General features: G+C 40.5%; 1 protein-coding gene across 2 annotated transcripts in view; it reads right to left on the reverse strand.

The window, feature by feature from the left end:
* NKAIN3 (sodium/potassium transporting ATPase interacting 3) overlaps nucleotides 1-22,600 on the reverse strand; it is a 537,384-nt gene that overhangs the window by 25,971 nt on the left and 488,813 nt on the right. For both annotated transcript variants that reach the window (XM_025265349.3, XM_025265348.3), the window contains exon 5: nucleotides 12,852-12,912. In XM_025265349.3, the coding sequence (XP_025121134.1) occupies nucleotides 12,852-12,912 (61 nt within the window). The remainder of the gene's footprint in view (nucleotides 1-12,851; nucleotides 12,913-22,600) is intronic.

The raw sequence follows: 22,600 nt of genomic DNA on the forward strand, positions 1-22,600 counted from the left end.
AGCCAACTTTTTCACTCTCCACTTTCACTTTCATCAAGAGGCTTTTGAGCTTCTCTTCACTTTCTGCCATAAGGGTGGTGTCATTTGCATATCTGAGGTTATTGGTATTTCTCCCGGCAATCTTGATTCTAGCTTGTGCATACTCTGCATATAAGTTAAATAAGCAGGGTGACAATATACAGCCTTGACATATTCCTTTTCCTATTTGGAACCAGTCTGTTGTTCCATGTCCAGTTCTAACTGTTGCTTCCTGACCTGCATATGGGTTTCTCAAGAGGCAGGTCAGGTGGTCTGGTATTCCCATCTCTTTCAGAATTTTCCACAGTTTATTGTGAGCCACACAGTCAAAGGCTTTGGCATAGTCAATAAAGCAGAAAATAGATGTTTTTCTGGAACTCTCTTGCTTGTTCAATGATCCAGCGGATGTTGGCAATTTGATCTGTGGTTCCTCTACCTTTTCTAAAACCAGCTTGAACATCTGGAAGTTCATGGTTCACGTATTGCTGAAGCCTGGCTTGGAGAATTTTGAGCATTACTTTACTAGTGTGTGAGATGAGAGCAATTGTGCAGTAGTTTGAGCATTCTTTGGTATTGCCTTTCTTTGGGATTGTAATGAAAACTGACCTTTTCCAGTCCTGTGGCCACTGCTGAGCCAATTCCAAAAGTGTTATTCCAAAATGTGTGTGTCCTGAAAAGGTACCTTTGGCCATTCTGGCCATTCTGGTTCTGGGTTCACACATTTTCTTCCACAGCTATCTACTTTCTGCTTGACTGAAGGCATTTATCTCAACCATCTGGAGAGGCACTCATCTTATTGCACTTCCCAGGGTAAAAGGCTCCAGGGCACTAAACCAAAGGGAAGTTTTAATTTCTTATGAGGGATGATAAAGTAACAGCTACTAATGACAAGGTAGGTAGCTTCCAAAATAATTGAAGGAGGACATAATTGATTTATCACTTGTAGTACTTTAAAATAATCTAACAATTTTTATTGAATTATAATTTACCATGTCCTGTTTGTTTCAGATGTACAGCAAAGTGTTTCAGTTATACACATATATTTATATATAGATATATATCCTTTTATAATTTTTTCCATTATAGGTTATTACAAGACATTGAGTATAGTTCTCTGTGATATATAGTATATCCTTGTTGGTCATCTATTTCATATATATTAGTGTGCATATTTTAATTCCAAACTGCTAATTTATCCTTCCCTAAAAAATAATTTTTTGACATATACTTCAACCACTTTATAATTCCCATTTATCCTATCTGCTTTCCTCCTTTATTTTTTCTCTTTTGTGTTTACCACTGTTTACCATGTTGTACTATATATTTTGGGCTTTCCTTGTGGCTTAGTGGTAAAGAATCTGCCTCCCAATGCAAGGAGACCCAAGAGATGCAGTTTCGATCCCTGGGTTGGGAAGATCATCTGGAGAAGGAAATGGCAACCTACTCTAGGTTCTCGCCTGGAAATCCCATGGACAGAGAAGCCTAGCGGGCTGTGGTCCATGGGATGGCAGAGTTGGACATGACTGAGCAGGCACACACGCACTATATATTTTACTTAAAAAAAAAACTTATTTGATATCTGACTCCTTCACTATAATTTAAGTTTTATGAGATAAAAATTTTTATCTGATCTTGTCTGGTTTTGTTCACTGCTATCTCCCCAGAACTTAGAACAGTGCCTGGTACAAGGTAAGCTCTCAAAACTATTTGGGGAGAGAAGGAATTAACACAATGGAGTGACATTGCTGTAACAAATTTCCTCCCAGTCTTATATTGAAATGAGGTAAAAAGTACCTCAGGTACCTATTATATTCTAGCAATAACTAATATTCATCTATGAATACATGAACTAATTGAAACAAAACCACCCTGTCCATTTTATTAAGAGGTACCCTTCCAATAAATATTTCATTTTATGTTTAAGACTTGTTCATCAATATCTGCAATAAATTTATGTTTGCTCAGTTCTAAAGTGTCAGTAGCTCACTCGTGTCTAAATCTTTGTGATCCCATGGACTGCAGCCAGACTCCTCTGTCCATGGAATTCTCCAGGCAAGAATACTGGACTGGGTTACCATTTCCTTCTCCAGGGGATCTTTTCAACCCAGGGATCGAACCTGGGTCTCCAGCATTGCAGACATATTCTTTACCATCTGAGCCACCAAGGAAGCCCACCATTGTTCTAAAGATAAGCTTCAAATGCGAAATCTGATTTTGCCAAAATAAGGAAGGCACATTTTTTATTTTTAAAGATCATACCCACAATATTTGTCATATCACACTCTGTTACATTTGATTGTTGTTTGTTGTTGTTTAGTTGCTGAGTTGTGTCTGACTCTTTGTGACCCCATGGACTGTAGCCTGCCAGGCTCCTCTGTCCATGGGATTTCCCAGGCAAGAATACTGGAGTGGGTTGCCTTTTCCTTCTCAAGGGGATCTTCCCAATTCAGGGATAGAACTCACATCTCCTGCATTAGGCAGACCTTGGCAGGAGGATTCTTTATCACTGAGTCATCAGGGAAGCCATTTGATTGAGCTAGATTTTAATAATGGCAGATTATTAATTAGATGTTCATTTTATAGCCATACAAAATTTTGCAACTATTAAAAGTAAACAGTTATTTTTTTTGGTGGGGGCATTGTTTTCACAATTGTGTAGTATTTGAATTACATCCTAAAATTCTGTTATTGTAATGATAAGCTTTACATTGAATTCTTGCTAATGAGACATTTGATTTCGTTGGTGCTAGTGGTAAAGACAATGGCACCCCACTCCAGTACTCTTGCCTGGAAAATCCCATGGACGGAGGAGCCTGGTAGGCTGCAGTCCATGGGGTCGCTAAGAGTCGGGCACGACTGAGCGACTTCACTTTGACTTTTCACTTTCATGCATTGGAGAGAAGCAAATGGCAACCCACTCCAGTGTTCTTGCCTAGAGAATCCCAGGGATGGGGGAGCCTGGTGGGCTGCCGTCTATGGGGTCGCACAGGGTTGGACACGACTGAGTGACTTCACTTTGACTTTTCACTTTCATGCATTGGAGAAGGAAACGGCAACCCACTCCAATGTTCTTGCCTGGAGAATCCCAGGGACGGCGGAGCCTGGTGGGCTGCCGTCTACGGGGTAGCACAGAGTCGGACACGACTGAAGCGACTTAGCAGCAGCAGCAGCAGCAGCAGCAGTGGTAAAGAACTCACGTGCCATGCCTGCCAATGTAGGAGACTAAGAAAGGTGGGTTTGCTCCCTGGGTTGGGAAGGTCCCCTGGAGGAGGGCATGACAACCCATTCCAGTATTCTTGCCTGGAGAATCCATTGGACAGAGGAGCCTGGTGGGCTACAATCCATACGGTTGCAGAGTTGGACATGACTGAAGTGACTTAGCATGCACTCTTGAGCCATTTTTTTTTTTTAGCTTTTAACTGGCATTGTTTTATTCTCTAGTCATTTTTCCTCATAGTAGCACAGACACTGAGGGGAAATCACTCTTTTTTCTTGGTATTTCAAGTCACTCTATGGGATACTTTGTACGTAATACATCCCCTTTGTGCAAAGTGCGCAGAGTGACATTTCCCCAATGCTTTCAGTGTTATTCCTTTAGGTGCATGGGTACACTTATTCTATGACACTATTTGAATAGAAACTACAAAATTTCTATTTTGTATTCTATAAATCTATACAGTTTTTCTGTAAGGATACCATGGACAGTCTCTAGCATTTTGTCTTGATTCTTGTGCGAGGGGAACCTGGTTATAGTGTCCCTACAAGGTGCTGTGATAATAAAGCATCTGTTGCTGTAATTTCTTCTCTCACTCTTGACTGCTAGAGTTGTATCATCTTTATAAAATGCCTAGGACATCCCGGCTCCCACAGCCTTCTTCCTCAATGCACACATACACTTTTTAGTTTTCATTTTCTCATATTCAGGAAGAAAGGACCTAGGTCCTTTTCTTTTTCCTTTTTAATTTTCATCTTTAATCGTATAGTTGCTTTTATAAAATTAGTTTTTGTTGGCATAGAATTGCCTCACCATGTTGTTTGTTTCTGCTGTACAGGAAAGTGAATCAGCTATATGTTTACATATATCCCCTCTTTTTTTTTTTTTAATTGTTTTCTATTCCCTTTAAAGTGCTTCCCAGGTGGAATAGTGGTAAAGAATCCGCTTGCCAATGCAGGAGACGCAGGAGATGTGGCTTCAACTCCTGGGTCGGGAAGAGCCCCTGGAGTAGGAAATGGCAATCCACTCCAAGTACTCTTGCTTAGAGAATTCCATGGACAGAGGAGCCTGGTGGGCTACAGTCCATGGGGTCGCAACGAGTCAGCCAGGGCTGAGCATGTAAGCATGCGGGCACACACATTCCCTTTAAAGTTACTCAGGTTTTTAAAGCCACGTAAGTTGTACCCCTTTCCTTTTGTAGATACACTGCTAACCCTTTGGTTCATCTTCATCAGTAATTGGGTGGAATGGCTGCTTACTATTAACAACTGCAATTTGGCTTTCCTGAAGTCTCTTTCAAAGTTTTTATAAGTTTTCAATTACTGTATGCTCAGAATCAGGGGTGGCTGAAGGCCTTTACGTCATTACTATTAGGCTCATTCAGAGGAATATTTTATTCTAGAGGAAAAAAGATTTTTAAAAATTCTGAAAACACCTCCCTTTTCTATTTTTGGAGCTCCCTTTTCATTTTTTATTTGGATGAATTTCCTCTTTTGTTTTTCTCATGGGTCCACATTTCTGAAGGCAGATGTTCCCATAATCAGAGCACACAGTTTCTTTCCACTTTAAAGTTTTCCATGAGTATATAATACTTAAACAATGGCACAGTGAATTTCTAAGATCTGTTTGGGGTCAATAAAGCAGAATGGAATGACTCAGAGAAAAAATATTAAATTAAAAAGGTAAGGGCTAAAAACAGCTCTAAGAATTTGTCTAAACAGGTACATATTCCCCCCTTATACAATGTATTTTTCTTAGTTATTCAATGTTTCCCCAATATATTTTTATCATTCATTTAAATCTAGCTAATGTTTTATTTTGCTATATAAATCAAGTGACAAATACTTGTTGACTTTGAAGTCTCTATAATTCAGTTTTTCCTGTCTGCTTCTACAATTTTGAACATTTCCACTTTGAATATTCTTTTTCCTTTTAAAAATAGCCTCTATTATTACTTTTGGTTTTCCAATTTCTAGGATAGACTCCATCCCCAAAATGCCATTTCTTCTGAGATCATTTTCTATGAATGACTATTCAAAGAAAATTGAATCTGATCATATTCTTCCCAAGATTAAATCTTTTCATTGATTCCACATCATCTATCAGAGCATCCCAGCTGTTGAGACCTGAGTAGGTACAGCTGACAGGATATTGATTCCCTAATCCCCTGGTGTGTGTTTGGTGGGGACGGGGGGCCATGCTCATACCCGCATGTTTGCTGAGCAAGACTGGGGGTAGCTAGTGATCTGGGGTGGTCATTTATTGCTGGGAAAAAGTAACTTATTTGTCACAGTGTGCCTCATACATTTTGACTTTTCTCTATAAGTGCCAAGATATAAAATAGGTTGGGACTCACTTGCCTGGAAAATCCCATGGACAGAGGAACCTGGTGGGCTACAGTCTATGGGGTCACAAAGAGTCAGACACTACTAAAGTGACTTAGAGTTAACACTGGTATAAGACAGAATCCAAGGTCCTGCAAAGACTGACCCTGTTTACTTAGTGAACTGAACACACCCCATATTCATCACTTCGTGAGTACCCCATGGTTTCCCCACACTGGTTTGACATATCTTTTTGCCAGCATTTTAATGTCCTCTTCCTTGTAATTTTCTTCATATAAGACCATGTTCTCATGCTCTGAGCAGCCATGCTTGATGCTCTGATAGGTAATTAGCCTCTGCTGATTTTTTTCTGTGCCTCTGATTCACTTTATGCAGACCATGATCTGCGCTTCACTCGTTCATCATTATTTACATACCTGGCTCACTTATTGGATGTGAGATCTCCTAAGAAAGGGACCAAGGCTTATTCATCTCTGTATTCTTGCGGGTCTAATACATAGCAGTCTTTCAGTAACTGTTTCTTGAACTAATGAATCAAATGAATAAAGGATTAGCTACTTAAACTTGTTTAAGTCTTAAAATTAAACAAGAGTATTCTGGATCTGGACTATACTTTCAGATACGGAAAGGTCAATGACTACAGAACAAGAAGAGATTTTGGAAAATGCCAAATCTAGTTGAGCACTGCAAGAATTTGCAACCTACCTAGAATATAGAAAGAACACAGAATACCATCAGGAGATATGGTTGAAAGAAGATAAGTGGAATGTCAACAGAACATTTGAGTCACATGGGAAGACATTAAAATGTTTTAAAGGGTTAGTGACTATAAAGCCAACCAGAAAGAGATTCTTGACAGGAGTAAAGTCTTGTGTCTACTCAAATCTAATGTCATCTGAGTCCCAATGCTGTGGGCTGCTGAATTAGTTACCTTGGAAGGATATGGCATGAGATGTCTTCTTGTTCCACCAACTATTTTAAAAAGCTCTGAAAATCCATTCCCTGGCCATGGAATTCTCCAGGGAAGAATACTGGAGTGGGTTGCTATTCCCTTCTCCAGGGGATCTTTCCTCCCTGGAGATCAAACCCAGGTCTCTTGCATTACAGGCAGATTCTTTACCTTCCGAGCCACCAGAAAAGCCCTTAACATGCAGCAAAATCAAATCATCTGAGATGTTTACTTAATGGAGAAATAAATTCCAACATTTATTTCAATATTTATTCACCGTGGTGGCTCCACCATTTTGAACATGTGACTTCCAAAGCTTCTATGCTGGTCTGTAACCAAGAGGCAGAAAGGGGAAGAACATGGAGAACATAGGGGAGGATTCAGAGGCCAAGCCTGGAAGTGGGGGTGTCTCTTCTGCTCACATTCCATGATCTGGAATTCAGTGTCATGGGACACCCAACTGCAGGGAGCTTGGGAGATGCAACCCAGCGGTCTGCCAGAAGAAGAACACACAAATGGCAAATAGCTGGCAAGCCCCCGACACAAGCACATACATTCAAGCTTGGCAGCTGACTGAACTGTATACAGCAAAGAAAGATGTTCTCAGGGTATGCCATTCACTCTAATATAGACTTTGTGTTCTTCTTATAATCAGAGAGAGAGAGCAAGAGCAAACAAAAGAGAAGCGAGACAGAAGACAGCAAGAGCAGACATGGGTTCGATACCTGGGCCAGGAAGATACCCTGGAGGAGGGCATGACAACCCCCGCCAGTATTCATGCCTGGGAAATCCTATGGACAAAGGAGCCTGGCAGGCTACAGTCCATAGAGTGGCAAAGAGTCAGACAGGACTGAGCGACTGAGCATGCATGCACAGCTTTATTCATAATCTGAAGAAAAAGATTCAAGGAGAGGAAGAAACTAGGATGGGGAAGGGAAAAAGAGATAAAGCCAGGGAGGCGGAGAGAGAATCATTAATGATGCCAGCTGCCTGAATACGTGGGAAGGACGCACAGAGGAGCCACAGGAGCCCCAGGACAGAGTGAAGGTCCCCCTCTTCTGTGTTGGCAAGAAGAAAATCATGGATAAATATGGACAGCTCTGATGGGAAAGAGACCCGAGGAGCCTGTGGGAAGCCATGTCCGCTGGCTTGCCTTCTCTATATCTTACAGTCTCATGCTGTCAGTGCAGAGCAGAGGAGGACAAAGATGCCACAACTACATCACCTGTCTGGGCTTCATGTCCTCATTCCTAAAATGAGAGTAAGGACTCCAAAGTTGCAGTGTAGGGAGCTCTAAGGCTGCAGTTTTCACGGACCAGGAGACGTCGTTGATTTGGAATGCGTGAGAGGAAGAAGCAGAGGGGGCCCTCACACACATGCCCTCGTGGGGCAGCATGAGGGCCAGTGGGTAAGGCACATGCTTCTCTGCTGCTCAGGGACCGATCACTGGACAGCTCAGGGATGGCTGGAGAGAAACGAGGGCTCAGTGTACCCATGGTAGGGCTGGCTGAGCAGCTCAGTTGGACGACTGAGAAGGGTGGGGATGAGTTGGGATGGGGCTACTGACTTTAGAATTAAAATGAAAATACAAGGGACCATGTCAGAATACTGCTAGCGCCTCTCTCCCTTGGGTTTCTAAATTTTCCCACTAATAATGCATTATTATTGAATAAATAATAAAAACTATTGCCCAGGATCCACATAAAATCCTTACATTGTGCACCCCACAACCCCGCCCTTTCTTTTTCTTACTGCATTTAGGATGCCATGAGGATGTGAACTTTCTTTTTTTCTGTTGTTCCCTCATAATCACCTCTGGCTCCCAAATCTCTCATCTTCCATTCTGTACCATCTGGATGGCAGATCCTTCAGTCTTCCTTCTCAGGGAAGGGCATGCCCCACAGCTTGGACTCTTGGTAACCATAAGAACCTGGGAGCTCCAACCTGTCTGACTCCGGTTGTAGGGAGATGAGATCATGTCTCTTTTGAGCTGACAGGCATCTGTGTAGAGGGCTTGACTTAAGGGGTGAAGCTGGTCTTCACACTGCCTGGGCTGTTAGTCTGGAGCAGAGAGATGAGGATGTCTTGAATAGCAACCTGATATTTGCCATTTGAAATGAATGAAGAAAGGGTGATACACTTGATGGTGCCTTGAAATACTCCTGGCTCTGGGCGTCATCCGCAGGGCTGTGATGTTAGAGCTGCGTGCTTGGGGGCCCCCTAATGGGAGATTCTATTTGTAAATGGGCACAGAGCTAGGTATTGGCAGAATGAGGACCAATTTCATTTAAAAATTTTCTAACATACAGTTTCAAGCGGAAACACAGAAAAATTAAACTCGTTTCTGACTGTCTAGGCACCATTTCACTGAGCCCTGACTTTGGAGCTGGTTTTAGTAAGATGGCTTTGCTATCTTGACTCCATGGAGAGTCCCTCCTTGACTTACTGGTTTGGGGAGCTGAGTGTTGATGACATCCCTCTTGAGAGACACTGGGATGTGTGAAATCCCCCATCCATGAAATCACTGATGTCTTTGACGCTGACTCTGGGCTCTTTCTTCAGTCTTGAGGCTGGGCAAGTACAGGGCTTGTAAGCCTGTGGGGTGCAGCCCAACAACCCTCAAACATCCACATATTTCAAAGCTCACAAAATAAAAAAACGTTTTCTCTTCTGAGGATCATCCAGGCCTCTGCTGCTTTCTCTCTCTCCTCTACTGCCTGACTTCTGGGTCACATTATTTTTCTAAGGCTTTTCCAGACATCACAAAATGACGGAAGTGAAACTGGAAATTAACACTCAAACTAGTCAGTTTCCCTCCCATTAGCTTCTCCGGTAAACTCTTGGCAGGACCTAAGTTCACATCATTGCTAGGGTACTATCACCTTGCTCTCTTAACAGGAATTCACAGAAAGACAAGCAAATACATGAGCACTAGCCTATGGGAAGCCTCAAGGACAGCAGATATGCAATTATTTTTCCAAAGCTTGTGCTTCTTGCCAATAAAAAGTTTCCCAAACTACATTAGCAAGGGTCAAACAGTTGTATGAGGAGGTATTTTGAGATTTTAAAAATAAAATACTGAACCCACATCTGGGGAATTTGTTTTCTTTTCAAAAACTAACACTTAGGGTTTTCAACGTACATTTCTCCAGCCATTGAGCATATACATAGTAGGCTGGGCTTTGCAAGCCCAACAGATGCTCCATTCGCAATTTGCAACCTAATATCAGATGAAGCAGTGCTAGCAAAAGATCCTCTGAAAAAACCTGACTATATTTATAAAGTTAATACTATTTGTCAGCGTCTTTGCTTCCCCGACACACTTCCTTGGATTAAAAAAGCTATTTTTAGTAAAACTGACAAGAGAGTAGCCATCCCACAAGTTCATTTTCAGCAGTAAATGGTTCACAAACAAGATGTTGACACGTTTTTACTATTACAGGTTCCAAATACCCTGGTCTCACAAAAGTGTTCAAAGAGATTGACAGATATTAAAAAAAGAAATAAAAAATGAAACAGATATAAATAGGCTTTTTCATGAGAATGAATGATGAACAGTATTGACCCTACTTGGCAGCACTCTTGCTTTTGTGAGCTTTTTATTTCATTGTCTTTGACCTGCAATCACAGTCTTTATAGGAAATGGCGAAAGAGTCTGAAAGGTAACTAAGATGGGTGGCTGGAAATAAATGTTTCCTCAAGCATTTATTACCCTTCAGAAATGTCCATCAGCTGAAATGTTAGTCCCATAGAACCACTTAAGCACTGCAGAGGAGAGAGGCAGGTAGTTATTAATTTTTAAGGATGGCTGACAGCTTTCAGTCCATGAGCAAGGCTTAACTTTGCATTTTGAATAATGCAGAGATTTTCATTAGTTAGAATAGGAATTGAAATGATAAATGTTATATTGTCTGCCAAAATACTATGACTTTACATTGTCTATTTGCAGTTACTTTTCAGAAGAAGCTTTCCAGAAGTATGCTTAGATAAACTGAAAGGCTACCAGTATTGTTTTCTTATTTGATGTTTACATTCTGGAAACAAAATTCAAAGGACACATCTTCTTGATTGGAGGTTGGTAATGCTCTCTCGCTAGCTCAATGGTGGCTCCAAAGGGCAGTTCATTATTATCTGACAGCTAAGTGTTGGCATAAATTGCACTAGTCTATGGGATCAATGTAATCAGTTTCAGACACTTCTTTTTGCTCACATCTACCTTCTGAAGACTCTGGGACAATTTAATTACAACTGCACTTACATTCCTACTTCTTTCAATAAAAAAATGTAAGATTACCCTCACTTTGAGAACTATCAGACTAAAAGGTTTGTGATTGCTTTTTACTGTCATCTTGCTTCCAGCCAATTATCATGTCAGGTTCGTCTGGGGCGTATTTACTTCATTTTGAGCACCCAAGACCCTTTTGGCTCTAAGTATTATTTGAATTGATGGTAACACAACTACTTTATCTGGATGTCTCTTGGTAACTTAATGTATGATCCTAGTAACAAACACTAGAATTAAACCATTAATAGAATAGGCTGTAGCAGTTGCTTCAATGACGGTTTCATGGGCATTAAAATAGCTGATTCAGAGATTTCTATACAGAAACGTAAGGTAGTTAAAGACTCTAAAATCAATGAAACCATAATATCTGCCAGTAGCAAGCTGATTCATATACACGGACATTATTATGCCGAAAAAGACTGAAAGAAGGTCAAAAATCTTTTACTCAATTTAGATGAATCTTCTATTTTGCATGTCATTTTGCATTTCCAAATTTAGCTTAAAATCACAAGCTTCAAGGAAAAGCCCTTTATATATTTATAATACTAGATAAAAGACTATTGATTGGCATCATTTGAGAACCTCAGATCAGTTCAGTGAGGAGAAGAAAGAAGATCCTTTTGGTACCTGCTCAAAAGTACTTTATAAGGTATTCAGCTGGGATTTATCAATCAATGATTAATATCATGCTTTGGAGAAGCATTTATACAGCCCCAATTCTAATAATTTTGTAAGGTCCCAATTCCAGTTAAAATTGTCCTTGCTCAACTGGTTGTTTTTGGCTGTGCAGACTGTCTTAGCTGTGCACTGGAAGCATTCTGCTGATTTTCAGTACGTAAACTTTGTAAGATTGCAGAACTACTACTGGAACACCTGAAAATATAACTTCTGAAGTTAACCTCATAGTTGGAAGTGTTGTCGTTACAGCAGCACTTTTGAAGTGTCAGAAACTTTCCAGATCAATTAGCATTACAAAAGAGAGCCACAAGCAGGCACAAAAGAGACGATGTGAAAAAAACAGAGATGATGTGGTATGTTTGCATATTTTCACTGCCTGGTGAGTTTAATCTCAAGGTCTAGTATTTCTTCCATTGACTAAATAAATCCTCTTTGTTAACTGGATTCCAGTTCATACACTATGAGCTGTACCTATTTGGTGGTAAGAATTCACTCTTTTGCAATTATGTTATAGAAATAAGTTGTAACAGTTAACTAGACACTTATCCTCATTTTTTTTTTTAAAAAAGAGTCAACTTTACAACCCAGACAGTAACTGCAGTGATATAACCAAATCCCCAGGATGGTTGGTTATGATTTATTTATCTAATAATAATTTATTTTTAAAAAGCAAATTAAAGTTTTTTGGTATGACATGAGCCTATAATGAAATTGTGCCAAGAAGTGCCTTATAGATTAGCAGGTGTTCCATAAATGCCAGTTGTTGGCCTATGTTGCTAAGGTTCTGTCCACATAACTTCCAGTACTAATGTCTTTTTTTTTTTTTTAGTGTTCTGCTAAAATGTGACTACTTATTATCATTCCATTAATTGTTTTTCAGCATGTCTCTCTCTTTATTTACATCTTACATTGAAGGTTGTCATTTTTGTTTCCTTTACGGAGTTTATATACATATGTAGTTCTTGATATATTGTATTATCCTATTGATGTTACTGCTATTAGTCAGATTTCAAAATTCTGCAGCCAGCATACTTATAACTGGTGATAGATAAAGCAACCCTAATTTTCTACTCTGAAAGACATTTAGGTCTCTGATGAAAAGTTACTAAAATGATACAGCAGCAATCCGTAGGCATCCCTGTCTCTCCGCATTCTCTTGCATGACTTGGATTGAGGGCTTCCATACTTAGTGCCATCTTATTTGTGTGCAGGATAGTTTGTAAATGTTTGATTGTAACTTTACTCTGTTGATTTTAATCATTTAAAATTCCAAATATAAAAGATTTCATGATCCTGTAATGATTAGTTTTGGAAGCTAATCTCATGCAAAATAAACCCAGAAGCAGATAAAATAATACTTACAGGTATCCTCTTCTTCCATGAAAATACTGATCACATAACAGGCATACACAAAACCAACCAACTGCAAAGAAGAAAAAAAAAAAATCTTGAAAATCTAGGACAAATGTCCATAATTAAAGAGACTGTATAATCAGTAGATAAAGAATATACAGTAGTATCATCTATGAATTTGTAACATTTAGAAAAAAAACTTAAATGCTATTTAAATATTTTAAAATAATAGCTATGATTTTCAAGAAGGAAATGGCACCCTACTCCAGTACTCTTGCCTGGAAAATCCCATGGACAGAGGAGCCTGGTAGGCTGCAGTCCATGGGGTCGCTAAGGGTCGGACACGACTGAGCGACTTCACTTTCACTTTTCACTTTCATGCATTGGAGAAGGAAATGGCAACCCACTCCAGTGTTCTTGCCTGGAGAATCCCAGGGACAGGGGAGCCTGGTGGGCTGCCATCTATGGGGTTGCACAGAGTCGGACACGACTGAAGCGACTTAGCAGCAGCAGCAGCTATGATTTTAAAGAACCTTTTTCATTTTTACTTAGGTTTAATGACTTTCTAAAGTAGTACACAGAAATGGGAAAATTATAGATATATTTTACTTAGATTTTGATTTGGAACAAATTACAGATATTTCCCTTAGATTTTGATTTGGTATTTCCAGTTCTTATATTTTAAAATCACCACAGGTTATTCAGAACATACATTTTTAAGTTTTTACTATTTGTAGAGCAATTTGTAGCACTTTTCATTATTACTACAACTATTTTAATGTTTAATCACCACAAAGGGAATCAAAATATGTTCATTGTAAATTAAATACCAATCATTTATTTAATTATGGAAAATGCTTTGAGAATGTAAATTCTAATTAAGTGTTAAATTGCTTTGTTAATTATAAATGGCCAGCTGCAAACACCAGGTATGCTACTGCTGCTTAGTCACTTTGGTCGTGTGCGACTCTTTCTACGGACTGTAGCCTGCCAGGCTCCTCTGTCCATGGGATACTCCAGGCAAGAATACTGGAGTGGGGGGTTGCTATGCCCTCCAGGGGATCTTCCTGACCTAGGGATCAAACCCGGGTCTCCTGCATTGCAGGCAGATTCTTTACGGCTAAGCCACCTGGGAAGATGCAAACACCAGGTATAGTTGTTCTCCTTTCTTGACTGCTCCTCCTTTGTTTCTGCATCTCCTCCTTTCCCTAATTAGTAACTATTTCAATCTGCTCTTTGGAACTCAGGGAATGTTTCAGAGGCTGAAGCCATTTCCTCACCAAGAAACCGGGACATGAAAAGGCTTTTGTACCCCAGGGGGCGCCACAGGATCCTGCTTGGTTTCAGGGGCTAGGATGTGTGTGTGTGCCTGTAGTTGACGGGGTAAGGCCTTCTGAAGACAGCTGGACCCCACCCAAGAGAACAGTATACTTTGAGTTCTTCTGCAGCCAAGTCAGAGGGGGGCTCCTATTCCTTCACAGGCTATGGCTAGTACTTTAGAAATACATGTGACTTTCCGACATGCAGTCCAGGTGAGGCTGTGTGAGTGTGTGCTCAGTCGTTAAGGCATATCCGACTCATTGCAACCCCATGGACTGAAACCTGCCAGGCCCCTCTGTCCATGGGATTTCCCAGGCGAGAATCCTGGAGTGGGTTGCCATTTCCTCCTCCAGGGGATCTTTCTGACCCAGGGATCGAACTTGCATCTCCTGTGTCTCCTGCATTGGCAGGCAGATCCTTTACCATTTAGTTACCTGGGAAGCCAGAGTCAAACCACACATTATTTATTGTTAAAAGCTTGTTTTTCTTCAGTTTTTAGAAAATAAATAAATACATAAATAGAAACAGAAGTAATATTTTCTCCTTACGTTCCCAGGTGTTATCGTGTTCACTCTTTTCAACACACATGTTCTACTTTGGATTCCTTGATGTAGCTCTTTGGATGAATATGCCCTACTGTGGGGAATTGACTTTGAAGATGGCCCACTAGCTTGAAGAGCAGTTCAATGAATAAAGGTGACATGAGTCCTAGTGACATAAATAGGCAGATCACATTTCCTTTGAACACTAAAGAGCTAGACAAAGTGACAGCCAAACAAATCAAGTTTCTTCATGTGCAGTGTGACCAGGATGACTAATACTCTGGGTCTCTTCTACTCACTTGGCAAGAAGAAGGTTAGTAGAAGACTGAATGAATCATGTTACGATAAGAACATTTCTGAACTGGTCTTGTTACTTTGCTTTCAGACCGATGTTTAGATGCTACACTGTTTGCTTTATCTTGGCAGTTGCATATTGAATAGTTAGCTCATAGTTGCTTGATAGCTTAGGTAATCCAATAATTTTTCCCACACAGTGAACTCAGGTAAATTAAATCTCACAAATCATTATTTTTCCATTTACATAGGTGCAAGATAAGCAAAATGTTTTGATTGAGTGTTGTAGGACTTTTCTAGTATAAAGTTAAGGCTTTCATGATAGCTCAGTTCTCCAATGAATAATACTTTTCTACTTTCCTAACAGACTATATATCTTTACAAAAAATCTAACACTTCTACTTACACATTTATGTTGATTTGAAGATAAATTATTGTTTTATCTTCATTGATATCTTTTGAGATGACAATGATGCTGATATTAGCCTATTATTAGCCTCTCTGACAGGGAACATATTTTGTTGTTTTTTTTGTGTGTTTTTTTTTTTTTTTTTTTTTTTTTTTTTTTAGCATTGGCTCATTCCATTTGGCATGCTGGATCCATCCGCATTTACTAGTTGGTTCATTGGCATTTCCTGGAAGGAAGGCCAGAGTATTGACTAGAAGGGCCCATGAGAGCACACTTGGTGAGTTCAGTGCTGAAACACTGTTTTCACATATCAATATGCAGAGCTAATCTAACAGGGTTGAAAAAAATCCCATCCTGATAGAGAAATTTTAACTTAAAATGAAGTCTATCCCACCTCCTCTGGTTTGCCCTTCCAGTTGTTACAAGAGACCTGGAAAATAGTAGCTGTTAAAATGCAAGTTAGAAAGTTCTGATTCCATCATTTGAGTAAGTTGAAATTTAGGGAGAGGTTTGGGGTTAGGATGAGACATTGAGCAGTTAGTAGGACTACATAAGAAGATGATCATAGATGTACTTTTAAAAAAAGTTATTTATTGATTGATTTTTGTCTCACTGGGTCTTCGTTGTTGCACTGGGGCTTTCTCTAATTGTGGTGAGTGGGGATTACTCTTAGTTGTGGTGTGTGGGCTTCTCATTTTGGTGGCTTCTCTTGTTGCAGAGCAGAGGCTCTATGCTCACGGGCTTCAGTGGTTGTAGTATGTAGGCTCAGTAGTTACAGCGTGCAGGCTCTAGTGTGTGTGGGCTTCAGTTGCCATGGTATATTGGCCTACGTGAATCTTCCCAACCAGGGATTGAACCCATGTCCCTTGCATTGGTTCATATGCAAAGACATCAGGGAAGTCCATAGATGTACTTTTATAAAGGCAAAAGAAGCAAACTCAGTTGAATAATTTTTCAAATAAATTTTCAAAAAATATGTTTTTATTTAAGTCTTGTTTATCTTGTATTTCTTCCCTGCATTTTAGGACCATAGATTATTTTTAAATTATTGGGTTAACTGTGTTTCTGAAAAGATTGTCTATATACTTAAGATTATTGGTCAATATATTTATTACTCTTTTTCCAAATGAGTCTTTTAAGTAGCAGAAAATAAGATGAGGTTCTTAGTTATACTTGCATCACACTATTTTTCCCTAGTTGGTGAAAATTTTTTTTGTTAATGAAATGTGAGAACACCCAGTTTTAAAGAAACAGAGCAACGCATAGCATAGCAACAGAAAATTTGCAGATCCAATTGTTTATTAATGGATCTTAATAATATCCTGATAGATGAAATGAAAGGAATTTTGGGTAATTGAAATATGCAATACCATTAGCTGGAAACAGAAAGATAAAGACCTGCCATATTGGCAATATTAGATTACTGTCCAGGTCTTCAAACAGAATTTGCCAGTCATAATCTCAATATTATAACAAATGAATTAATTAAAACATATCCTTTTACTTTTGCTTCATTGATTGGCATACTAATAAATTATTTACTCCCTAAATTACTTTTGCTCTCATGATTAACCAAACTGCTATTTCATTAATAATGCTATTCTCATGAGAACATGTCTAGACATCATATTAATCAGTGATTTGTAGACGGCTGACTGTTGTGTAGTTCTTGGTTTCCCAGAATATGAGTTGAAGTAGTCCCCATGGCTTTCTGCTTATCTCTAAGAAATGGAATAAAATACATTCTTGCCAATAGCAAAGACACAAAATAAACAACATCAGGATAATAATCCTGATTATTTCTGCTTCAAATAAAGTTTTGAAAGAGTCATTCATTTTAAAGACATCTTTTTTCTCTTCTGTTAAAGACATCCATCTCTATGGTTATAACATTCAAATGATTTTCTTCTTCTGACTGCATAAATTCCATCTTTTTCAATATATTAAATGGATGCAAATGGCCAAAGACTAGATTCCAGCACCTTTGTGTGTGTGTGAAGGGATTGATTAGTTTTTGCAAGTAGGATTTGTGTAGAAAATTGATTTGTTTGGCCTGCAAGCCTTTAGGGCTTCCCAGGTAGAGCTAGTGGTAAAGAATCCATCTGCCAGTGCAGGAGACACAAGATATGTGGGTTTAACCACTGGGTCAAGAAGATCCCTTGGAGAAAGAAATGGCAACTCCCTCCAGTATTCTTGCTGGGAAATCCCATGGACAGAGGAGCCTGGCAGGCTTGTATAAGGATTGACAGGATTAGATTTCACTCATACAGCACAGCTAACCATGGTCTGTGTGTCCTGCTAATTGTGGGTCTTGGTAAGAATAAGAAATGAAAATTTCTACAAGCCTCAGTGTCTTGTGTATGTACTTAGTCTCTTCAGTCGTGTCTGACTCTTTGAAACCCCATGGACTGTAGCCCGCCAGACTTCTCTGTCCATGGGATTCTCCAGGCAAGAATATTGGAGTGGATTGTCATGCCCTCCTCCAGGGGATCTTCCCCACCCAGGGATGGAACCTGAGTCTCCTGAGTCTCCTGCATGACAGACTGATTCTTTACTGCTGAGCCACTGGGGAAACCCCTGAGTGTCTTAAGGGATCACTTTTCATTGGAGTGGATAGTGAGAAAAACTCATTTGGGGAATGCAGAGAGGAAAACTTGTTCAGTACTTGCCTTAGGAGAGAATTGGGAGATTTGAGGAAAGCCAAAAGGATTCAAGAGCAAAAATAAGTCCCCGATACTGTCCCAAATTTCCCACCACTCACGCCAACATTTAAGCCCTAAAGCTTAAGAGAATCTGTAAGGAAGGAGGGAAGTTTTTCTATTTAACAAACAGATTCTAAATGGCTCTTTGTTAGTCCAAATTTTTCCTCAAGTCCAAAATGACTTTATAAAAGTTTTGGCTCAAGTCCCTCCCACGGGATGCAGGCAGAGGCTGGCATGCTTAGCTCTTAGCTTCTGTGTCCCTACAGACGTCATTAAGTTGAACATTTGTGAGTAGAAAGCATCTGCATGTAATTTATTTGGGTTAAGGTGTTAAGTTACTTATAAAAGAAACCATAGCTACCTAATGTCAAGAATATGCAGGGTTTGGGATTTTACTCTATGTATAATCTAACAAGTTAGCCCGTTACATTTTCGTGGATGCTGGGCCAGAGACTAAGGACTTGACTACTCAGGGTACAGAAGCCAGAATGAACTTCACATCTCTTTGCTGTACTCCCCACGTGGGCCATGATGGCCCCCTGCATACATAGATGGTCGTATTGCAGGAGAGGAATCCTGAGTTCCTTTTAAAAAAATATTTTTATTTTTTAATTTGGCTGCATCAGATCTTAGTTGGGGCATGTAAGCTCTAATTCCCTGACCAGAGATCGAAACCAGGCCCTGTGCCCTGGGAGCACTGAGTCCTAGCCACTGGACCACCAGGGAAGTCTCTTAAGTTGCTTTTTATTTATTTATTTTTTTCTCTTTTTTTTTTTAATTTTATTTTATTTTTAAACTTTACATAATTGTATTAGTTTTGCCAAATATCAAAAGTAAATCATTCCTCTAAGTTTAAAAAGGGCAAACAATAGAAAAATTTGCAAAAAACATAGATATCTAAGCTATATAGAAAGAAATAAAACTAATAAACTGTGGAATGATATCATACATCAGACATAAATGAAATCACATGAAGACTACAAGGAAGCTATGTTGTCACCATATTTTACAACACTTCTTAAAATTTTTGTGGGTGTGTGTTAACAAAGATGATCAGATTGACATTCTCACATACTACATTTGGAAGAAGTTGGAAAACACTATATAAACTCTTTCACCCAGTAATTTTACCTTCAAAAATCGATCATACTGAAATATTTAAAAAGTTTCTATAGTGATTTTTTGAGTTACTTTTCTAGTAAGAGGAAGCAAGCCTACTCTTTGTCAAAGGTGGGATGGAGGAGAAGTTACCTCATCTGTAAAGACTGTTAGCTGAAAACACAGCCCTGAGTAAGGCTCAGGCAAAGAGCAGTAATAAATCTGGAGGTCATCAGTGTGTTTATGGATGGTGTTTAAAGCCACATGACTTGATTAGATCACTAAGGAAGTGAGTGAAGGCAGAGAAGAGGTTCAGGGATGAAGACCTGCAACATTATTACATTTACGGGTTGGCGAGATGCCAAAGAAGCAGCAAAAGGGACTGAAAAGGACTGGCCCAAGGGATGGAGGGATACATGAAAGCCAGGGCAGTTGGCCATGGCCAAGGCCTCTGACAGGTCAAGGACAAGGAGCACTGCGTTACTGACCAATGGGTTGGGTAAGGGCCTCACACATGGCTCCGTGGCAAAGACTCCACCTGCCAATGCAGGAGACATAGGAGACACAGGTTTGATCTCTGGGTTGGGAAGATCCTCTGGAGCAGGGCATGGCTACCCATTCCCATATTCTTGCCTGGAGAATCCCATGGACAGAGGAACCTGGTGGACTACAGTCCATGGGGTTGCAAAGAGTCAGACACAACTGAAGTGACTTAGCACTCATACAAACATTTGAAGTACATGAAAAACAGCTACAGGTGTTCCTGAGTACACGCCACTTCCTTCACTGGGGAGAGGAGAAATACGAATAACATGATGGAATATGAATTTTCCAGTCACTTTATCAAAGTGATCAGTGGTTTTCGTAACTCCAAACCTCGCTGCAGTCTGAAATGCAGCTTGCCCTCTCGTTATGACAGATGACAGAAGGTCCAGAAACGCGACAGGTGGTTAATCACTTGGAAACCTTCTGACTGTCCCCTTTAGGAGGGGTGAAGGCTCACCTTTGCACAGTGGCTCACCCTCTGCATTGGGCTGGACACGGACATTTCCCTCCTTTCTAAGGAGTTATTAAAAGACTCTGAGGCTGAAGAACAGGCTGCAGGTGGACAGTCTCACCACAGAGTTGTAGACACATTTCTTTCTCCAGGGCTCCCAGCAGGGTGTTTTTGTGCACACCCATATCTATCTGCTTTCTTCTGTGTACCCAGCAGCACAGAAGTCTAGGAACTTAGGTTCCTCAGGGGACGAGGGCCTGGGTTCTCATTTATTTAGATAACTATGGGGAGAATTTCCTTGTAATCCCAGTAACTCCTAACCTATTTGTTTTTTAATCAAGCTGCTCATACTTATCCTTCAGGAATCCAGAATTTGTGATGCCTGTTTATGGAAGTGTCCTATGCCAAATGAAGCCTGAAATTATTTGAAGACATTTGGTTCACTCTCCTAAGAGTCCCACTGGCACCCTGGGCTTCAAATGAATCAATGAATATGGAAATAAGTTGTTTCCTCTACAATGACCATAAAAATGCACAACGGCAACAGCATCGCATTACTCTGGGCTTTGGGGATTTATTGCCCTTATGTATAGGAGAAGCACTCGTGTAGACAGTCAAAATGGAAAACAAATGGTTTGTTGGCTTCTACCAAGGAAGATAAGCTTTTTAATGACATGCTTTTGTGATGCAGATGCTCTGTACAAACCAGCTCAGCAATATACAGAGGACATACAAGTTACTCTGACTTGCAAAGAGCATTGTTCTCAGTGCATTTCTGGTGTCAAGTCATAGAGGAACAACAGCGTTGTTCAAACAGGCAAAAAATAGACTTATTTAAGTAGCTCATATCTGGGACTTTTCTAAGTGTCCCCTGCCAAGCTTAATAATTCTTCACTGTGCGTGCTCTGTGCTCAGTCACTTCAGTCGTGTCCGGCTCTTGGCAACCCCATAGAGAGTAGCTCGCCAGGTTCCTCTGTCCATGAGATTCTCCAGGCAAGGATACTGGAGTGGGTTGCCACGCCCTCCTCCAGGGGATCTTCCTGACCCAGGGATTGAACCTGCGTCTCTTACGTCTCCAGCATCGGCAGGCAGATTTTTTACTAGTGCCACCTGGGAAGCAATTCTTCAATGGTATCATGTAAATAGTTTACTAGGGTCATAGTACCTGAGTGTTATGAGGTAATCTGAAGAAACATGTTTCTATTAAAAATATGTCTTTTAATATTTACTCACTTTACCATCCTAAACATAGAGCTAAAAGTCAGTTTGTAAAGATATGAGATGAACCTATAAATGTAGTTTGGACCGAAAGAGTTGTTTTGTGACAGTGTCAGAATGTGAGGGGTAGGGTCTTGGGTGAGCCTAAAAGGGGACTTACTCCAGACCACGTTAGCCACTGTCTCTTCCGGGCCTGACTCTCTACATGGAGTCAGGCCCAGGGAACTGGAGTGAAAACTGCAGTTGGGCAGGAGCCCTCTGTCTGTGTCCACTCAGACTGGCCTCAGGCTTGCCTATTCCATCTTCTGTCCCTGTTCTTGAGCTGTTGACTTCCCTCTCTAACAACTCAGACCTCTAGTTCTCAGGACATATTTTTGAACCTGCCCTCTGGCTTACCAGAGCATTATGACTCTTTTTGTGCTCCTCAGGGTCAAGGGTGGGTACCCTCAGTATCTCAGGACAGACGTGCTGCCAATACACCCTCAAATCCAGCTTGCTGGTAGACCACACAACCTGATGGTGGGATGTCCATCTCCAGGTCTCATGTATTGAGAACAGAGATCCCAGGAACACCTGCTGAAAGGCAGCAGATGGCAGAGCAGCCGTGCTCCAAGCCCCATCTCAGGCAGCCAGGCGTCACTCCAGGGCATACAGATCTGCATGTCTGTCCACTGCCAGCCACTTCCCACTGAGGAGCTGGCTCATCAGCAGTGGAATCAAATGGCAATGTCTGGAGCCCTGTCTATTGTGGACACTGCTCCCACCATCTGGGGACAGTCATGCAACCTCAGTAAACTTCTCAGCCCCTTATTATAGATGGAGTTGTATGTGGATATATAGATTTTATAGAGCTCAGGAGAACCCAAGAGAAAGACAGGCATTTCTGTGCCTGGACGTATGTGTGGAATTTGAGGGGAAGGATTTCGCAATATGGAAGTCTGCTTGTCTGTAACGGAAATGGGGTTTTCACAGGCTTCTTGATTTGTCTGAGGGATGTATTGGAAAGTTCTGCCTAGTGAAATGTGGCAGATGCTGTGATCCACTCGACTGAATTAGTACACGGAATCAATTCCACCTAAATTCCACCTTCTTGAACAGGAGACCAAATGAGACTGATGATGCTGTTGCCCAGCTCTGAGAAGGTCCCAGAGTGTTCTGTGTGAGGTACTAAGTGGACC

The sequence above is a fragment of the Bubalus bubalis genome, chromosome 15, assembly GCF_019923935.1.
Source record: "Bubalus bubalis isolate 160015118507 breed Murrah chromosome 15, NDDB_SH_1, whole genome shotgun sequence".
Classification (NCBI taxonomy): domain Eukaryota; kingdom Metazoa; phylum Chordata; class Mammalia; order Artiodactyla; family Bovidae; genus Bubalus; species Bubalus bubalis.